The 20,000-nt window shown below is 44.4% G+C and overlaps 1 protein-coding gene across 1 annotated transcript in view; it reads left to right on the top strand.

Moving 5' to 3' along the window:
• Positions 1-1,034: 1,034 nt before the first annotated feature.
• Positions 1,035-20,000, top strand: part of LOC115177914 (uncharacterized) — a 68,295-nt gene continuing 49,329 nt past the window's right edge. The window contains exons 1-2 of the mRNA XM_029738910.1: positions 1,035-1,219; positions 2,437-2,861. Coding sequence (XP_029594770.1) covers positions 1,035-1,219; positions 2,437-2,861 — 610 coding nt within the window. The remainder of the gene's footprint in view (positions 1,220-2,436; positions 2,862-20,000) is intronic.

Raw genomic sequence — 20,000 nt, forward strand, 5'->3', positions numbered from 1 at the left:
GCTAAAGATTTGTAGGCTACATAAGAACACAATTATAAGCAGGTATAGACCTACAAATATTCAACACTAGTATGCGACAAGAATATTGTCGGCCTAAATTGCATAGGCCGATATTTATATTCATTTATATTAAGACATGTCAATGCAATCACATTATTAGGGCTGAGTGAGTGTAGCTATGACAAACTGTAACCTACATCAGAAAACAGTAAATACATGGTCCCCCCTCCCTTTCCTCCTCTCCATACACAACACATAGTCTCACAACAACAAACACTCACAAATCCCCGTCATCACGACAAATATAGAAATAAACGGCATGCCGAGCACTTTAACCCACTCAACCAACCGGTTCTCTTTCATTCCGGTCTTCTCACACTCTTATCCACGGCAAAACCGGGCATCCTCCTCCGAGCCCTCCCCGCCCCCCCCCCCCCCCCCCCCCTCCCGAAATGAAAATCGTTCAACTCTTTCCAGCAACAAGCGCACATTTCGGTGGCGCTTTTCATTGGAGACCGTGTGAAGAAAAACAATTCCCCCCAACGAGAGGGGAATCGGTGGCAGCACACACCGGCAAGACGCATCGCCCCTCGTCAAAACTCATAAGACAATAACAATAAATAAAGGAGATGGAATCAAATGTGCATGTATTCTAAACATACAAAGGGAATACTAATATAACGGTTTGACTTCAAATCTGGACCCCCCCCAGACCAGAAAAAAACCCATCCGTGCTATACTGCTTTGGCATATAGTGTGTGCTGTGCGTGGACCCGTGGACCTCCTCTCTGGTTGTGTCGATTTTTTTCTTCATATGCCGTTTCTAACCATCACCCCCCCCCTCTCTCTCTCTCTGCTCCACTTCCCTCTCAGGCTGCAAGAAAAACCAAACGGGGAGGTGGAAACTGACGAGGGGAAAACATACCACCATCAAGGCATAATGTTATTTATTTTAGCCTGATCTTCTCCTGCCTGCGTCGTAGACTAGCCTGCATTTTGACCTTTTCATTTATTTTTATCTTTTCGCTTTTTACATGGCGCGCGGACGGTGTATGCGGTTCGGCATCGGCTCCGGGTCTGCCTGTGATATAACCACCGAGGATCATTTGGATACCGGAGCAGCAACAGCAGTCTCGTTGGTCTACCAGAGAGGCTCCAGCAGCACCAACGCCTCCGGCGCCCCCGCCACATCCTCTCCCTCTACCCGGCTCTATGACGAGTAATGGTCGGCTTGGATGGCTGGATGCGCCCTCTCTCCACAGAGCTCCAAGGTTCTGCATCGGTACCTCTCCCCCTTCTAACACAGCTCCATTTTCGTTGATAACCTTCCGCATTCTCGATCCTACATATGGAAACTGGGGACCAGAATTTTAGGAAAAAGGAAACCTATAGCGGTGCTGATCTTGTTGATTTTATTCCACGACGAAGCTACTACGTTTTTAAGGGTGCTGGGGTTTTGCGTTGTGACTTGATTATATTTATTCATTTGGATTCGGGGCTTGAATTCGATTCTTCTCCCTCGTTTCCCCCTATGGTTGTTTATTTGATTTGATCTAAGGCAAGCCATCATGTCTGCCCCTGCCGAGTATTTCGTTATGTTGGTTTTGGGGCACCATTTGAATGCGTTCATTTGAATTGTTGTTCATTGTTTCATTTCCTCTCAGTGTCCCTCTCTACCTTCAAGTCCCCAACCCCGTCTCTCTCTCTCTCTCTCTCTCCCTCTCTCCCTGTTCTCCTCTCTTTGCCGAATAGAATAATAGGCCAAAGACAGACAGGCAAGATGCTTGACAAGACTCCATGATTCCATGTGAATTTGACCAGGCAGGTTAGAATAACGTTGTCAGAAAATTGTCAGTAGATTTTCGGAAGGCCTATTCTAATTGGTCGGAAGCCTTTTTAGATTGTGGATCCGAGGGTTTAGGAAATCAGTAGGGTCTACCATTAGACCTAACCCCCAGCCTCCTCCTAATCCCATTGGCCGTTCAATCTGAACTCCCTGTGTGTGAGTGTGTGTGAGAACGTGTGTGAGTGTGTGTGAGAGAGTGTGAGTACGTGTGTGAGTGTGTTTGTGTGAGTGGGTGCTGTGCTGGACCGTTCCCCTACACATGCCCCTTATTGCACACTTTCCAGATAGAAGTCGTGTAACACGTGTGACATCACTAGTGAGAGGACAGAGAGGACAAATGTCAATGCTACTTGTAGGCTAGCTGTTTTCAGCAGGTAGTTGGTAGCTTTCCACCTACTCTGGTTAGGGTCTGTAGCCCTACTCCAAACCAGTAGGCCTCTGCTGTTTGGCTGGCCTATCACATTTGTTTGTAGAGGCTGCTAGGCCGATCACGTTTGTTCATAGAGGCTGCTTGGCCTATCACGTTCGTCCTTAGAGGGCCCAAACACACACCAACTTCCTTCCATCACCTCATTTCTCACCTGTGTCAGTTCCCCTGCCCGAAAACCAACCATACGATTCCCCCCGAGCTCCCCTGCCTCCCCCCCCGACACCCCCCCACCTCGGGCCCGTGGAAACCACCCCCCCCACCACCAGGGCCCATTTCCCGCCTCTGCCTCCACCACGTGGTCTCACAAGCTGACCAACATTTACTTCCTGTTCGTCAAGAGGAAAGGGGGTTCCCCTTTCATGGAATGCGGCAACATGGGCGTGTTTGACCGCGGAGTTCAGATGCTGCTGACCACGGTCGGCGCGTTCGCCGCCTTCAGCCTCATGACCATCGCCGTGGGGACGGATTACTGGTTGTACTCCCGAGGGACGTGCAAATCCAAGAGCAACAACGAGAACGAGACCGTGAAGAAGAACGAGGAGGTGATGACACACTCTGGCCTGTGGAGGACCTGCTGCCTGGAAGGTAAGATCAAGATCAAGAGGCTGAGGCCTGGTCTAGGATCAGTTCCTGTAAACACTGGGTCAGTAATTGTAGGCCTCTTCAGTTTAAGTACACATCTTGGATCAGGTTAACAGTGTAGCTTGGAAGCTTGGCCTGGTCTAGGATCAGTTACTGTAGGTATCTGCAGGCCTTGTTTGTCTCTGCAGTTGGCTTAAGGTCTGGTCTAGGATCAGTACGGTCCACCCAGAAGCACTGGATCAGTTAACAGCTTACTCTCTGCTGCCTGGAAGGTCAGCTAAGGTCTGGTTTAGGCAATAGTTGTAGTAACCTGTCTCTGCAACTGTCTCTGCAGTTGTCTTTAGGCCTGTTCTAGGATCAGTACAATCGTCCACCCCAAAACACTGGATAAGTAATAGGTAGGCCTCTTCAGATTGAAGCTTACCTGCGCTGCATGAAAGGCAATGCCTGTCTGATGTAGGATCAGTTTGAAGCATACCTGGGTTGCTTGGAGAGTAAGGCTTGGTCTAGGATCAGGCGTACGGTTGACCCTGGATCAGTAAAAGCCTCTTCTGTATTTAGCTACAGATTTAAGTTGCATCCCAAACGGCACCCTATTCCCTATATAGGGCACTACAGATGTAGGATCTTAATTTGAGCCAGATTGCTACAGCAGGAAAATAATGCTGCAGCAACAGGAAATGTGAATTAGTATGTGGATTATAATTCATGGACATTTTTGTAGGGGTTGATACATTTTTCGTGGCAACTCAAATATACTACAGTCAGTTTGCATTTCTCAGCAACAAAAGAGTAATCAAATTAAGATCCTGCATCTGTACTTTTCGGGGCCCATAGGGCTCTGGTCAAAAGTAGTGCACTATGTAAAGAATAGGGTGCCATTTGGGAAGCAGCCTTGGCATCAGATTACCGGTGTATCTTGAAAGGTATGCCCCTAGTCTGGTCTAGACCCCTCTCCTCTCTAGCCTCTGAGCTGTGTATCAAATGGCACCCTTTTCCCTATATAGTGCACTGATTTCCTACTTTTGACTAGGGCCCATATAGTGCACTGTAAGGAAATCGGTTTCCATTTGGAATGCAGGCGTAGTCTAAGATCTGATTCGTTCCTGGTCCTCAGTGTATATCTTCTGACTGTGACATCACATACTCCCTTGTGGTGTGTGTGTATGTGTGAGTGTGAGTGTGTATGTGTATGTGTGTGTGTGTATGTGTGTGTGTGTGTGTGTGTGTGTGTGTGTGTGTGTGTGTGTGTGTATGTGTGAGTGTGTATGGGTGTGTGTGTCCTGTGGAGTGTGTTCAGAGCTCAGCCTGCCCTGCATGGGCCTAATCTGGTTGTTGCGTTGTTTACATGTAGATTGGCCTTTTACTCATCACAGTAGAGGGCTGTGTAGCTGTGTGTGTGTGTGTGTGTGTGTGTGTGTGTGTGTGTGTGTGTGTGTGTGCGCGCTCATGAAAGTCAGACTCAGTACTGTTCTCCTGTGATTGTGTCTGATGTAGAACATTGCTAATCAAATACTCTGTTCACAGACAGCTCCAGCAGCTCCAGCAGCTTCACTCTTCACTCTTCACACACACACACACACACACACACACACACACACACACACACACACACACACACACACACACACACACACACACACACACGTCTTAGTATACTTGTGAAGACTTTTTGGGGACCAACAATTGATTCCCATTCAAAACCCTGACCCTTACCCTAACCTTAACCCCTAACCCTAAGCCTAAAATAGCCCTTTTACAAGTGAGGACTGTTGGTTTAGTATTCTTGTGAGGATTTTCTGGTACTCACAAGTATAGTAAAATGTGTACACACACACACACACACACACACACACACACACACACACACACACACACACACACACACCACACACACACACACACACACACACACACACACACACACACACACACACACACACACACACACACACACACACACACCATGTCCCAATATAGAGGCTCAGATGTATTTCATGTGTTTCAAATGCTGCCTGTTGTCCACATTCATATTTTGATTGTTGTGTATGATTTCTTTTCGAACTTTTGGCACATGCTGAGCGGCCTGTTATGTCATTACGTAATTGGCTGTCTCTGAGGCCGAGAGAGAGAAAGTGAGTGAAAGAAAGAGAAAGAGAGAGAGAGAGAGAGAAAGAAAGTGAGTGAGTGAAAGAGAGAGAAAGGGAGAGAGAAAGAAAGTGAATGAAAGAGAGAGAAAGGGAGAGAGAGAGATTCAGTGAGTGAGTGAAAGAGAAAACGAGAGAGCGAGAGAGGGAGGGAGGGAGGCAGGGAGGGAGGGGAGAAGTGAGGGAGGGGAGAAGTGAGGAGGAGGGGGGAGAGAAGGGGAGAGAGAGAAAGGGAGAGAGAGACCAACGTCTAACTTTGACCCAGTTGCCCGGGGGCAATTTCAATCCCAGAAGGCCATGCTTCTCTCTCACAGACGTCACACACAGTAACTGTAACATCCAGCCACTCCTAGGTTGCATCCCAATGGCACTCTATTCCCTACATAGTTCCCTATGGGCCCTGGTCAAAAGTAGTATACTAAATAGGGAATAGGGTGCTATTTGGGATGCAGACATAATATGTCACCGCCAGCCTGCCAGCAGCCCATGGCCTGAAATGGAAGTTGTATTGGACTTCCCATTCTTTATGTAATCATTCCCTGATAGAATTCCAGATTTTACTTAATATAATACAATTGCTGATTTTCCTGCTCAGGATGTGTGTGAGTGTATGTGTACCACAGGAGGCTGCTGAGGGGAGGACGGCTCATAATAATGGCTGAACCGGAGCAAATGGAATGACATCAAACACCTGGAAACCATGTTTGATGTATTTGATACCATTCCACTTATTCCGCTCCAACCATTATCACGAGCCCATCCTCCCCAATTAAGGTGCCACCAACTTCCTTTGGTGTGTGTGTGTCTGTGTGTGTGTGTGTGGTTGGGATAAAACCCAGGTGGTCGGGGACCAGGGGTTGACCTCTTTATGTTGTTATTTGCCTCTGGGGTCAAAGCCATTTCAATACTAATGTGACACCCGTCCCACCGTGCAAATAACTATTTGAATCAATGCTGTTTCCACATCACTTCAACCAAAGAAAATCAATGTGATGGCGTTGAATCAACGTGAAAAACTGATTGGATTTGAAAAAAGTTATCAACAGAAGGGCATTTCGTATTATTTTTCACCCAACTTTTAACCTAAATACAATGACATGATGACAATTGTTGTTGACTTCACGTTGAATTCACTTTTAGTTGACAACTCAACCAAATGTAAATCAAAACTAGACGTTGAACTGGCGTCTGCCCAATGGGGTGTCTGTGTGTGTGTGTGTGTGTGTGTGTGTGTGTGTGTGTGTGTGTGTGTGTGTGTGTGTGTGTGTGTGTGTGTGTGTGTGTGTGTGTGTCAGACAGAGTGATTCGATGGCTGGTCTGGTGAAATGGTAGGGTGTTATTGGTAATGAGACACAATGGGTAGGTAGGTGGGGGGGTGTTTGTGCGCGTGCGTGCGTGTGTGTGTGTGTGTGTGCCAGACAGAGTGATTCGATGGCTGGTCTGGTGAAATGGTGGTGTATTATTGATAATGAGACACAATGGGTAGGTAGGTGGGGGTGTGTTTGTGCGTGTGTGTGAGTGAGTGTGTGTGTGGGGGTCCTGGGTGGTTCAGTTGGTAGAGCATATCTCTTGCAATGCCGGGGTTGAGGTTTCAACTACCATAGGGGACCAGTATGAAAAAGTACAAAAATGTATTCACTCACTACTGTAAGTCACTCTGGATAAGAGCGTCTGCTAAATGACTCAAATGTTTTTTTTTAAACATTTGTTGGCCAACCTCGCTGTCATGACGTTGGCCTGTGAGTAAGGTTTATGACCCCCCCATAAATACCTTTCTCCCTTCCCCTCTCTTTCTGACCCTACTGAAGGACTGCTGTCCTGTTAAATATAGAGAGTCTGGGAACATCAAACAAATGGGGAAAGGGAACCATATTTTGGTAATAAAACCAATTGGAAATATGCTTTGGGACTTAATGAGTATGGATGTCAGTTCGGTTGTCATCTGAGACATTATAACTGATGACAGGATGACATAAACTGTACCTGGAAAAGTATACACCCTCTAGTTATCAGAGTCACATGGAATTGTTATGCAATTGAAATGTTTGATATTGAAATTGTTTGTTAGGAGATTAAATGTAATTTTAGCTTCCAATTGAGAGAATTGGGTTTTCATAAGGAAAGTGCCCTGCTTGATCAGTGGCCCGCCCCTGTGAAGAGACAGGGGTTATAAACGATGAAACACACCCTCCTCCCCTCGCCACTATATAAGACAATGACCAATGTTCTCCAGGGTTCCACTACGTGAGGTCTGCAGCCTCTGCGTTACAAGGACACACATGTCAAGTTCAGAACTAAGCCAACCTCGCCGTGAGCTTTGGTGGCGAATGGTATGAACTTTGAACTTATTCACTACAGAAGTGATACTTCCTAGCCGTTGAGTTAGCAGCGGACGCTGTAGACGTGGGCTAGGAAAGGACGGATGACGGATCCAGTCTACCACAGACGAAGATACCACCACGTATCTAATTTACCACCAGAGACATTCTTCCGAGGACCGGAAGATCTGTTGGCCAACCTGGCCAGCATCTACGACCAATCTACCGAAGCGCAGCTCAGAGTAAATATTTATTGCATCTTCCTTTTCCAAATGGGCGGTAATTTAGAATGCATAAGATTCTGTATTTACGATAGCATAGCTGCTGTTTCTTCTGTTTGTATGACATCATTTGTATTCTGTGTATATGTAATTCTGTGTGTTTAGTTAGGTATTTAGTAAATAAATAATTAAACCCAATTTTGTATTGCTGATTCAACTTGTTAGCCAGGGTTCGTGAAGATAACCAAGAATTTACAACTTTCATTATGAGACTGAAATAAGGAGAGGATTGAGATGACGGCTATCAATGTAAAATATTACTAAGTCTTTTAAGAGTTTATTCGGAAGATAACGGCTCTATAACGTTCTTCCGTGGTGCCCCGACTTTCTAGTTAATTACATTTACATGATTAGCTTAATCAGGTAATATCTCCAGCATGGGTAGGATGGTCATCTGAATCAGGGTTATTTTGGCAGTTGGGGTGAAAGAGGAGCGATTACGATAGAAGAAACCAAGTCTAGATGTAACTTTAGCCTGCAGCTTTGATATGTGCTGAGAGAAGGACAGTGTATCATCTAGCCATACTCCCAAGTACTTGTATGAGGTGACTACCTCAAGCTCTAAACCTCCAGAGGTAGTAATCCCACCTGTGGGGAGCGTCATACCCAAGAAGACACAAGGCTGTAATCGCTGCCAAAGGTGCATCAACAAGGTACTGAGTAAAGGGTCTGAATACTAATGTAAATGTGATATTTTCATCTTTTATTTTTAATACATTTGAAAGAAATTCAAAAACACTTTTTTTGCTTTGTCATTATGAGGTATTGTGTGGAGATTGATGACGGAAAAAATAAATGTAATCAATTTAAAAAAAAGGCTGCAACGTAACAGAATTTCGAAAAAGTGAAGCGGTCTGAAAACTTTCCCGAATACACTGTATCTTCCTGCAGTACACTAGACTAACCAAGGCAAGCTAGCTTTACCATAGGCCTATATACACACACTGGAACACAACTGACCTCATCTTACAGGATACCAATGAATCCAGAACGTTCCACATGAATCTAGAATCTGCATCTAGAATCTTCCACATTAATATAGAATTTGAATCTTTCACATGCATCTAGAATCTGTATGTAGAATCTGTTTATCTTCACAATTACACAATTAATAAGAAATTACTGCAAGTCTATTTTTAAGCAGGCCAGTCTTGACGTGTGTGTGTGTGTGTTTCTCAGTGTTTGAGTGCATTACCGGAATGACATTAATTATGCTAATATGCAGAAGAGCTATTGGCATCATGTTATGGCTATCAGCAACATCATCATCATCACCATCATCATCATCATCATCATCATCATCATCAGCACCATTAGTATTGTTGTACAGCCTCTTCATCTCACAGGGAGTATTGGCCTCTTCATAGAGAGCTTCCTCAGGCTCAGAAACAGCACAATTCATCCCCCAGTTTTGGGTCTTATACCCATCACATTGCATGGTTGTTTTGGGGTCTCAATCAAAAACTGCCCAGATCTGGTTAAGGCCACCACTGCATAGAGTTGGATAGAGGGCACACTTGTTCCAAAGCCCGTTCAAGCATAGCAAGGATTGGAGCTCTCTAGTACATTTCTATGGAGAGCTGGCATCTTTACAGGCTTGCTATAGGACCCCTCATCCATCAACAAATTAATCTGTGAGCCAACATGAATGCATTATCATACATTACATTAAAACACGTGTGAGCACACACGCACTCACACACACATACACTGATCCATTCCATTAAACCAACACTGCAGCTATTGGGTTGAATGATAGTCACAACTCAGTCGACATATCAGGACCACCGCCTATCTGTTCCCCATTCTACTATGGTTGCATTACAAATGGCACCCTATTCCCTAATTTCTTTACCAGAGTCCTATGGACCCTTGTCAAAAGTAGTGCACTATATAGGTAATAGGGTGTTATTTGGGACACACCTCCCTCTCACACCCTCCAGTGTTCCCTTTCCAACCACGTCCCACCTATCCCAACTCGCATTTGAACAAGTCTGATCCAGTTGGATCCAGTTCAGCTGTCCGGTCTGGAGTGATGGCCCCATACAGCCCCATGTGTCCAGCTGTGGAGAATTGCCCTGGAGCTCCAGGCTGTCAGGCCCCCTCCTGGTAGATCCTGGCCCAGGATGGGCTCTCTGTCCTGGGCAAGGGTGCACTACCTACTTCCATGGCCATAGCCTGCTACAGTAGTTATTAGCTAGCGATATCCATGGTCTTAGCGTGTTACAGTAGTTAAATACTAGCTAGCTATATCCATCGCCATAGCCTGTTACAGTAGTTAAATACTAGCTAGCTATATCCATGGCCATAGCCTGTTACAGTAGTTAAATACTAGCTAGCTATATCCATGGCCATAGCCTGTTACAGTAGTAAAATACTAGCTAGCTATATCCATGGCCATAGCCTGTTACAGTAGTTACACACGAGCTACCTACATCCATGGCCATAGCCTGCTACAGAAGTTACTAGCTAGCTATATCCATGGCCATAGCCTGTTACAGTAGTTGCATACTAGCTAGCTACTTCCATGGCCATAGCCTGTTACAGTAGTTGCATACTAGCTAGCTACTTCCATGGCCATAGCCTGTTACAGTAGTTGCATACTAGCTAGCTACTTCCATGGCCATAGCCTGTTACAGTAGTTGCATACTAGCTAGCTACTTCCATGGCCATAGCCTGTTACAGTAGTTACACACGAGCTACCTACATCCATGGCAATAGCCTGATACAGTAGTTACACACGAGCTACCTACATCCATGGCCATAGCCTGATACAGTTGTTACACACAAGCTACCTACATCCATGGCCATAGCCTGTTACAGTAGCTACTAGCTAGCGATATCCATGGTCATAGCGTGTTACAGTAGTTATATTGTAGCTGCCTACATCCATGGCCATAGCCTGTTACAGTAGCTACTAGCTAGCTTCGTCCATGGCCATAGCCTGTTACAGTAGCTACTAGCTAGCTGCCTCCATGACCATAGCCTGTTACAGTAGCACTAACTAGCTACGTCCATGGCCATAGCCTGTTACAGTAGCTACTAGCTAGCTGCCTCCATGACCATAGCCTGTTACAGTAGCTACTAGCTAGCTATGTCCATAGCAATAGCCTGTTACAATAGCTACTAGCTAGCTGCCTCCATGACCATAGCCTGTTACAGTAGCTACTAGCTAGCTACGTCCATGGCCATAGCCTGTTACAGTAGCTACTAGCTAGCTGCCTCCATGACCATAGCCTGTTACAGTAGCTACTAGCTAGCTACGTCCATAGCAATAGCCTGTTACAGTAGCTACTAGCTAGCTGCCTCCATGACCATAGTCTTGCAGTGAAGCACAGAATCCTGTCACTTTCCCTGAGGCAGCCTGGGCTATCTTTGATAACACACAGCACAGCTGGCCTATATGTATATATCTACCTACAGTACCCTAGACTAACCCAGGCCAGTTAGCTTTACTATAAGTCCAAATACACACCAGTGGAGGCTGCTGAGAGGAGGATGGCTCATAGTAAAGTCTAGAACGGCGCAAATGGAATAGCCTAAAACACGTGGAAACCATGTTTGATGTATTTGATCCCATTCCACTTATTCCGCTCCAGCCATCACCACGAGCCCATCCTCCCCAATTAAGGTGCCACCAACCTCCTGTGATACACACACTGGAACACATCAGACCTTATCTTACAGGATTTCCCTGAATCCAGAATGTTACACATGAATCTAGAATCTGTATCTAGAATCTTCCACATTCACCTAGGATCTCTATCTTCACCATGTTACTGCTGTTAATGAGCCTGTACTTAGAATGGAAGTACAGCACTGTTTATCTTCACGATGTAAGAAATGACTGCAAGTCTATTTTTAAAGAGGCCAGTCTTGATGTGTGTGTGTGTGTGTGTGTGTGTGTGTGTGTGTGTGTGTGTGTGTGTGTGTGTGTGACGCATCCTGAGCGACGTCTCGGTGTTTGAGTGCATTACCGGAATGACATTAATTATGCTAATAGGCAGAAGAGCTATTTTGCCCAACAAAGGCAAAACACAGGAACTAGGAATTTGGTCAAAAATATTTGATCTGTTGTAATGGCCAGTTATATTATCTGATTAATGTGGTATTTAGTTTCCTGACACAAGAACAAGCCAGCTGATCAGAATATATCATGTAGTATAAGAAATGTGCCTTTGTAGCGCAGTATTGGCATTGTTAGTGCTGCAGTTATGATTATCAGAAACATCCTCATCATCATCAGCACAGTTACTATTTTTACAGAGACCAAAAGCGAAGTTTTGGTCTCTGTATAGAGCTTCCACAGGCTCAGGAACAGCACAATTCATCCCCCAGTTTTGGGTCTTATCCCAATCACATTGTAGGTCTTTTAGGGGTCTCAATCGAAAACTGCGCAGATATGCTGGTTAAGGCCATCTCTGCATAGAGTTGGATAGAATGCACACTTGGCCCAAATTCTAACAGAAGCTAAAATTGAAAAGATAGGAGAGGAGCTCTCTAGTACATCTCTATGGAGAGCTGCCAACTTTACAGGCTTGCAATAGGACCCTTCATCCATCAACAAATTAATTTGTGAACCAATCTGAAGGCATTAATGCACACACACACACACACCACACACACACACACACACACACACACACACACACACACACACACACACACACACACACACACACACACACACACACACACACACACACACACGATCACATTATCATACATTACATTAAAACATGTGTGCGCGCACACAGGCACTCACAGACACATACACGCACACACACACACACACTGATACATTCCATTAAACCACCACTGCAGTGGTTGGGTTGAGTGATAGTCACAACTCAGTGGACAGATCAGGACGACCCCCCATCTGTAACTCATTCTACTGTGATTGCATCACAAATGGCACCATATTCCTTACATAGAACTCTGGTTAAAAGGGAATATGGTGCTATTTGGGACACACATACCTCTCACACCCTCCAGTGTCCACTTTCCAACCACTCCCCAAATATCCTCTCTTATCTGATCCATTTGGACCCAGTTCAGCAGTCCGATCTGGAGTGATGGCCCCAAAGTCCCCCATATGTCCAGCTGTGGAGCTTTGCCCCAGAGCTCCAGGCTGTCAGGCCCCCTCTTGATGGATCCTGGCCAATGATGACCTAGGTTATATGGGTTCTACCCTAACCAGGTGGAGCTTACATGTCTGTCAGAGTGTGTGTGGTGGGGTGCTGTGTGTTGGCTGTAATGGTGTCAGGGCTTTTGGGCCAAGGCTTTTTTCGGCTGTTCGTGCACACTACATTTTTGCTTGAGGGAAGCCAAATTTTGGTAGCCGAAGTCTACTCTCCTTCGTCAGTGATTGGTCAACAGTAGGGATTCTTCAATTAAGTGTTTGTTGTCATTCAACAAAAAACGACTCGTTTTCATGCACATTTTTTCATTTGAGAAATACTGCACCAAACATCTTAGTTAGATGTCAAATTGAGTGACTAAGATCTCCTCTGAAAAAAAGTCTAAATTTATTACAGATTTCTTGAGTTACACCCGTCGACCTTTTATTTATTTCTTGAGTTACACCTGTTGATTAAACATATATGTTTTGTCACTGGCCTAAACACAATACCCCATAATGTCAAAGTGGAATTATGTTCTTCGAAATTGTTACAAATGAATAAAAAATGAAAAGCTGAAATGTCTTGAGTCACTAGTTATTCAACCCCTTTGTTATAGCAAGCCTAAATAAGTTCAGGAGCAAAAAGTTTGCTTAACAAGTCAAGTAAAATAAAATACAACAGGTGTAGGTAGACCTTACAGTGAGGTGCTTACTTACAAGCCCTTAGCCATCAATGTAGTTTTAATAAAAATACGTGTTATGTAAAAAACTGTTAAGTAAAAAATCAGAAATACAAGAAACAAATAATTAAAGAGCAGCAGTAAATTAACAATAGCGAGTCTATATACAGGGAGTACCGGTACAGATTCAATGTGCAGGGGCACCGGTTAGTCGAGGTAATTGAGGTAATATGTACATGTAGGTAGAGTTAAAGTGACTATGCATAGATAATAAACAGAGAATAGCAGCAGCGTAAAAAGGGGAAAGTTGCTTGGTCTCACTCTGTGTGCAATGATAGTTTTTAACATGATTTTTGAATGACTACCTCATCTCTGTACCCCACACATACAATTATCTGTAAGGTCCCTCAGTCGAACAGTGAATTTCAAAAACAGATTTAATCACAAAGATCAGGAAGGTTTCACAATGCCTCGCAAAGAAGGGCCCCTATTGGTAGATAGGTACAATTTAAAAAAGCAGACATTGAATAACCCTTTGAGCCTGGTGAAGTTATTAATTACAGTTTGGATGGTTCATCAATACACCCCATCACTACAGAAATACAGGTATCCTTCCTAACTCAGTTGCTGGAGTGGAAGGAAACTGCTCAGGTATTTCACCATGAGGGCAATGGTGACTTTAAAACAGTTACAGAGTTTAATGGCTGTGATAGGAGAAAACTGAGGATGGATCAATATCATTGTAGTTACTCCACAATACTAACCTAATTGACAGGGTGAAAAGAAAGAAACCTGTACAGAATACAAATATTCCAAAACTGATTGCAACAAGGCACTAAAGTAACACTGCACAAAATGTGGCAAAGCAATTGACTTTTTGTCCTTAATACAAAGCGTTATGTTTGGGGCAATTTGAATACAACACATCACTGAGTACCATGCTCCACATTTTCAAGCATAGTCGTGTCTGCATCATGTTATGGGTATGCTTGTAATCGTTAAAGACTGGGGAGTTTTTCAGGATAGAAAATAAACAAAATGGACCTAATCACAGGCAAAATCCTAAAGGAAAACCTGGTTCAGTCTGCTTTCCAACCGGACATTGGGAGATGAATTCACCTTTCAGAAGGACAATAACCTAAAACACAAGGCCACATCTACACTGGAGTTGCTTACCAAGAAGACAGTGAATGTCCCTGAGTGGCCGAGTTACAGTTTTGACTTAAATCTCTTTCAAAATCTATGGCAAGACTTGAAAATGGTTGTCTAGCAATGATCAACGACCAATTTGGCAGAGCTTGAAGAATTTAGAAAAAAATTATGGACCAAAATTTTATATTCCAGGTGTGCAAAGCTCTTAGATACTTACCCAGAAACACTCACAGCTGTAATTGCTGCCAAACATGATTCTAACATTTATTGACTCAGGGGTGTGAATACTTATGTAAATTAGATATTTCTGTATTTGAATTTTCAATCAATTTGCTAAAATAAAAAAAATTACTTTGCCTAGATGACTTCTGCTAGGAGCAAACCGAACCTAGAACGCAGACACCTTAAGGAGTTTTGAGAGCAAGCAAGAGAGAGAGAGGGAGAGAGAACCAAGAATTCACAAAATGGGACAAACACCAAATTGAGACTCTGCATGCAGAATTCAGCAAAAACATATTCTGTGTACAACGTAAAACACCAAATAATGCATGCATAGCAGAATTAGGACGATACCCACTAATTATCAAAATCCAGAAAAGAGATGTTAAATTCTACAACCACCTTAAAGGAAGCCATTCCCAAACCTTCCATGACAAAGCCATCATCTACATAGAGATTAACCTAGAGAAGAGTCCCCTAAGCAAGCTGGTCCTGGGGCTCTGTTCACAAACACAAACAGACCCAACAGAGCCCCAGGATAGCAACACAATTAGGCCCAACCAAATCATGAGAAAACAAAAAGATAATTACTTGACACATTGGAAATAATTAACCAAAACACAGAGCAACTGGAATGCTATTTGGACATAAACAGAGTACACAGTGGCAGAATACCTGACCACTATGACTGACCCAAAATTAATACAGACTCAGTGAGCACAGCCTTGCTATTGAGAGAGGCTGCCGTAGGCAGACCAGGCTCTGAACAGAAGACAGGTCATGTGCACACTGCCCACAAAATGAGGTGGAAACTGATCTGCACTTCCTAACCTCCTGCCAAATGTATGACCATATTAGGGACACATATTTCCCTCAGATTACATAGACCCACAAAGAATTGGAAAACAAATCCATTTTGATAAACTCCCATATCTATTGGGTGAAATACCACAGTGTGCAATCACAGCAGCAAGATTTGTGACCTGTTGCCACAAGAAAAGGGCAACCAGTGAAGAACAAATACCATTGTAAATACAACCCATATATATGTTTATTCGTTTTTGGTTTTGTACTTTAACTATTTGCACATCATTGCAACAATGTACAGTACATAGCCATAATATGTCATTTGAAATGTCTCTATTCCTTTGAAACTTTTGTGAGTGTAATGTTAATTCTATTAGTGTACTGTTAATGTTGTATTGTTAATTTCACATTTGTTTATTATTTGTTTAATTTGCTTTGGCAATGTAAACATACAGTACCAGTCAAAAGTTTGGACACACCCACTCAAAAGTTTTATAACACCTACTCATTCAAGGGTTTTTCTTTACTTTAAATTTTTTTTACATTGTAGAATAATAGTGAAGACATCAAAACTCTGAAATAACACACATGGAATCATGTTGTAACCAAAAAAGTGTTAAACAAAATATATTTTAGATTTTAGATTCTTCAAAGTAGCCACTCTTTGAAGGAGTTCCCACATATGCTGAGCACTTGTTGGCTGCCTTTCCTTTACTCTGCGGTCCAACTCATCCCAAACCATCTCAACTGGGTTGAGGTCGGGTGATTGTGGAGTCCAGGTCATCTGATGCAGCACTCCATCACTCTCATTGGTCAAATAGCCCTTACACAGCCTGGAGGTGTATTTTGTGTCATTGTCCTTTTGAAAAACAAATGATAGTCCCACGAAGTGCAAACCAGATGGGATGGCGTACCGCTGCAGAATGCTGTGGTAGCCATGCTGGTTAAGTGCGCTTTGAATTCTAAATAAATCACCAACAGTGTCACCAGAAAAGCACCCCCACTCCATCACACCTCCTCCTCCATGCTTCAATGGTGGGAACCACACATGTGGAGATAATCCGTTCACCTACTCTGCGTCTCACAAAGACACGGCAGCTGGAACCAAAAATCTCAAATTTGGACTCATCAGAGCAAAGGACAGATTTCCACCGGTCTAATTTTCATGCCCAAGCAAGTCTCTTCTTCTTATTGGTGTCCTTTAGTAGTGGTTTCTTTGCAGCAATTCGACAATGAAGGCCTATTCACGCAGTCTCCTCTGAACAGTTGATGTTGAGATGTGTCTGTTACTTGAACTTTGTAAAGCATTTATTTGGGCTGCAGTCTGAGGTGCAGAGGTGCTAATGAACTTATCCTCTGCAGCAGAGGTAACTCTGGGCATTTCTTTCCTGTGGCGGTCCTCATGAGAGCCAGTTTCATCATAGTGCTTGATGGTTTTTGCCACTGCACTTGAAGAAACTTTTAAAGTTCTTGAAATGTTCCATATTGACTGACCTTCATGTCTTAAAGTAATGATGGACTGTCTTTTCTCTTGGCTGAGCTGTTCTTTCCATAATATGGACTTGGTCTTTTACCAAATAGGGCTATCTTCTGTATACCACCCCTATCGTGTCAAAACACAACTGATTGGTTCAAACACTAAGAAGGAAAGACATTTCACAAATTAACTTTTAAGAAGGCACAACTGTTATTTGAAATGCATTCCAGGTGACTACCTCATGAAGCTGGTTGAGAGATTGCCAAGTGTGTGGAAAGCTGCCATTAAGGCAAAGGGTGGCTACATTGAAGAATCTCAAATATAAAATATATTTTTATTTGTTTAACACCTTTTTGGTTACTACATGACTCCATATATATGTGTTATTTCATAGTTTTGATGTCTTCACTATTATTCTACAATGCAGAACATAGTAAACATGAAGAAAAACACTTGAATGAGTAGCTGTGACTGGTACTGTATGTTTGCCATGTCAATAAAGCCCTGTATCTTCTAATAGACTACACATGTTGTTGTTTGCTACGCTGGTGTCAGTAGTGAGATAGGATCCCATGCTGTGAGACAGAGTTCTGTGTTGTAAAGCTCCATGCTGTGTGAGACAGAGTGCTGTGTTGCGAAGCTCCATGCTGTGTGAGACGGAGTGCTGTGTTGCGAAGCTCCATGCTGTGTGAGACGGAGTGCTGTGTTGTGAAGCTCCATGCTGTGTGAGACGGAGTGCTGTGTTGCGAAGCTCCATGCTGTGTGAGACGGAGTGCTGTGCTGCGAAGCTCCATGCTGTGTGAGACGGAGTGCTGTGTTGTGAAGCTCCATGCTGTGTGAGACGGAGTGCTGTGTTGTGAAGCTCCATGCTGTGTGAGGGAGAATTGTATTAGCAGCACCACACTCTCCCTAGTGGTCATTGGAACACCACTTCCAAATGTACTCTACTGTACTTAAGAGACGCTGTGACACAGTGTTTGTGTGTTACATTAGGGAGGTTTTAACACTTAGAGTGTGTGTGTGTGATGTGATTTTTATTTGATTGTGTATGTTTGTGTGTGTATGTGTGTGTGTGTGTGTGTGTGTGTGTGTGTGTGTGTGTGTGTGTGTGTGTGTGTGTGTGTGTGTGTGTGTGTGTGTGTGTGTGTGCGTGCGTGCGTGTGTGCGTACATTAGGGATATAGCAACACGTGCAGTGTGTCTACGGGATTGGAGTTCTAAACATACTAAGACCGGATAGAAAGTGTGTGTGTGAGTGTGTGTGAGTGTGTGCGCTGGGCAGCAGTGGGATTATCTACCACAGATCAGATGAGGATTACCCAGCGGTCTAGCTAATGACATACTTCTAATCTGGATTTACACTGTATTATGACACCGCTTTTACTGTACAAACACACACACGCGCACACACACACACACACACACACACACACACACACACACACACACACACACACACACACACACACACACACAATCACACACACACACACACACACACACACACACACACACACACATTCCTCTCACTTCGCCTTGTCTTGTCTTGCCTCCTTCCCCCTTCCTTCACCCGTCTCTGCTGTGTAACCGTAGTGACGTGATGCGGTGTCGGCGTGGCAACACAAGGCCAGTCTGTCAAACGACTCCATCACAGCTCTTTCTCCATCACAGCCTGTCTGTGTGTGTATACGGCCTGCCTTTATCTGGGACTGATTGGCTAACTAGCTCTGGCTGACTGCTTGAATAGGTGACTGACTGATTGACTGACTGACTGGATGGCTGACTGGCTGACTATCTGACTGACTTATTACCTTTACGTGGGACTGCCTGACTGACTGCCTGACTGGCTGACTGCCTGACTGGTTGGCTGACTGCCTAAATGGCTGACTGACTGCCTGACTGACTAACTGGCTGACTGACTGGCTGACTGGCTGACTGCCTGACTAGCTGACTGGCTGACACTGTGCTGAAGGGGACCATCTATCACACAAACACATGAAGGCAGGCAAATGCACACAATCTCTCCTTGTCCCAGTCTGTAATCCCAACATGTTTCAACCTAACCACCATTGTCCCTGTTCCCAAGAGCTCCAAGTTAACCTGCCTAAATGACTATCGCCCTGTAGCACTCACATCTATAATTATGGAGTGCTTTGAAAGGCTGGTCATGACACACATCAACACCATCATCCTAGACAGCCTAGAACCACTCCAATTTGCATACCTCCCCAACAGATCCACAGAGGATGCAATCTCAATTACACATGACACTGCCCTCCCCCACCTGGACAAGAGGGGAAATAACTGTGAGAATGCTGTTCAAACTCCAGCTCAGCGTTCAGCACCATAGTCCCCTCCAAGCTCATCACCAAGCTAAGGACCCTGGGACTGAACCCCTCCTTCTGCAACTGGATCCTGGGCTTCCTCTCGGGCCGGCCGCAGGTGGTGAGGGTAGGCAACAACACCTTCGCTACGCTGATCCTCAACACGGGGGCACCTCAAGGGTATGTGCTTAGTCCCCTCCTGTACTCCCTATTCACCCACAACTGCGTGGCCACGCATGACGATACGACAGTGAAGTCAGCCAGATCACCGACAGAGATGAGTCTTCCTACAGGGAGGAGGTCAGAGACTTAGCAGTGTGGTGCCTGGACAACAACCTCTCCCTCAACGACAGTAAGACCAATGAGCTGATTGTGGACTATAGGAGAAAGAGGGGAGAGCACGCCCCCATCCACATCGATGTGGCTGTTGTGGAGCAGGTTGAGAGCTTCAAATTCCTTGGTGTCCACATCATTAAGGACCTAACATGATCCATACACAACCCCCCCATCATGAAGATGGCATGGTAGCACCTCTTCCAGCTCAGGAGGATGAAAATATTTTGAATGGACCCTTGGATCTTCAAAAAGTTCTACAGCTGCACCATCGAGAGCATCT

Source organism: Salmo trutta, chromosome 38, assembly GCF_901001165.1.
Source record: "Salmo trutta chromosome 38, fSalTru1.1, whole genome shotgun sequence".
NCBI lineage: Eukaryota > Metazoa > Chordata > Actinopteri > Salmoniformes > Salmonidae > Salmo > Salmo trutta.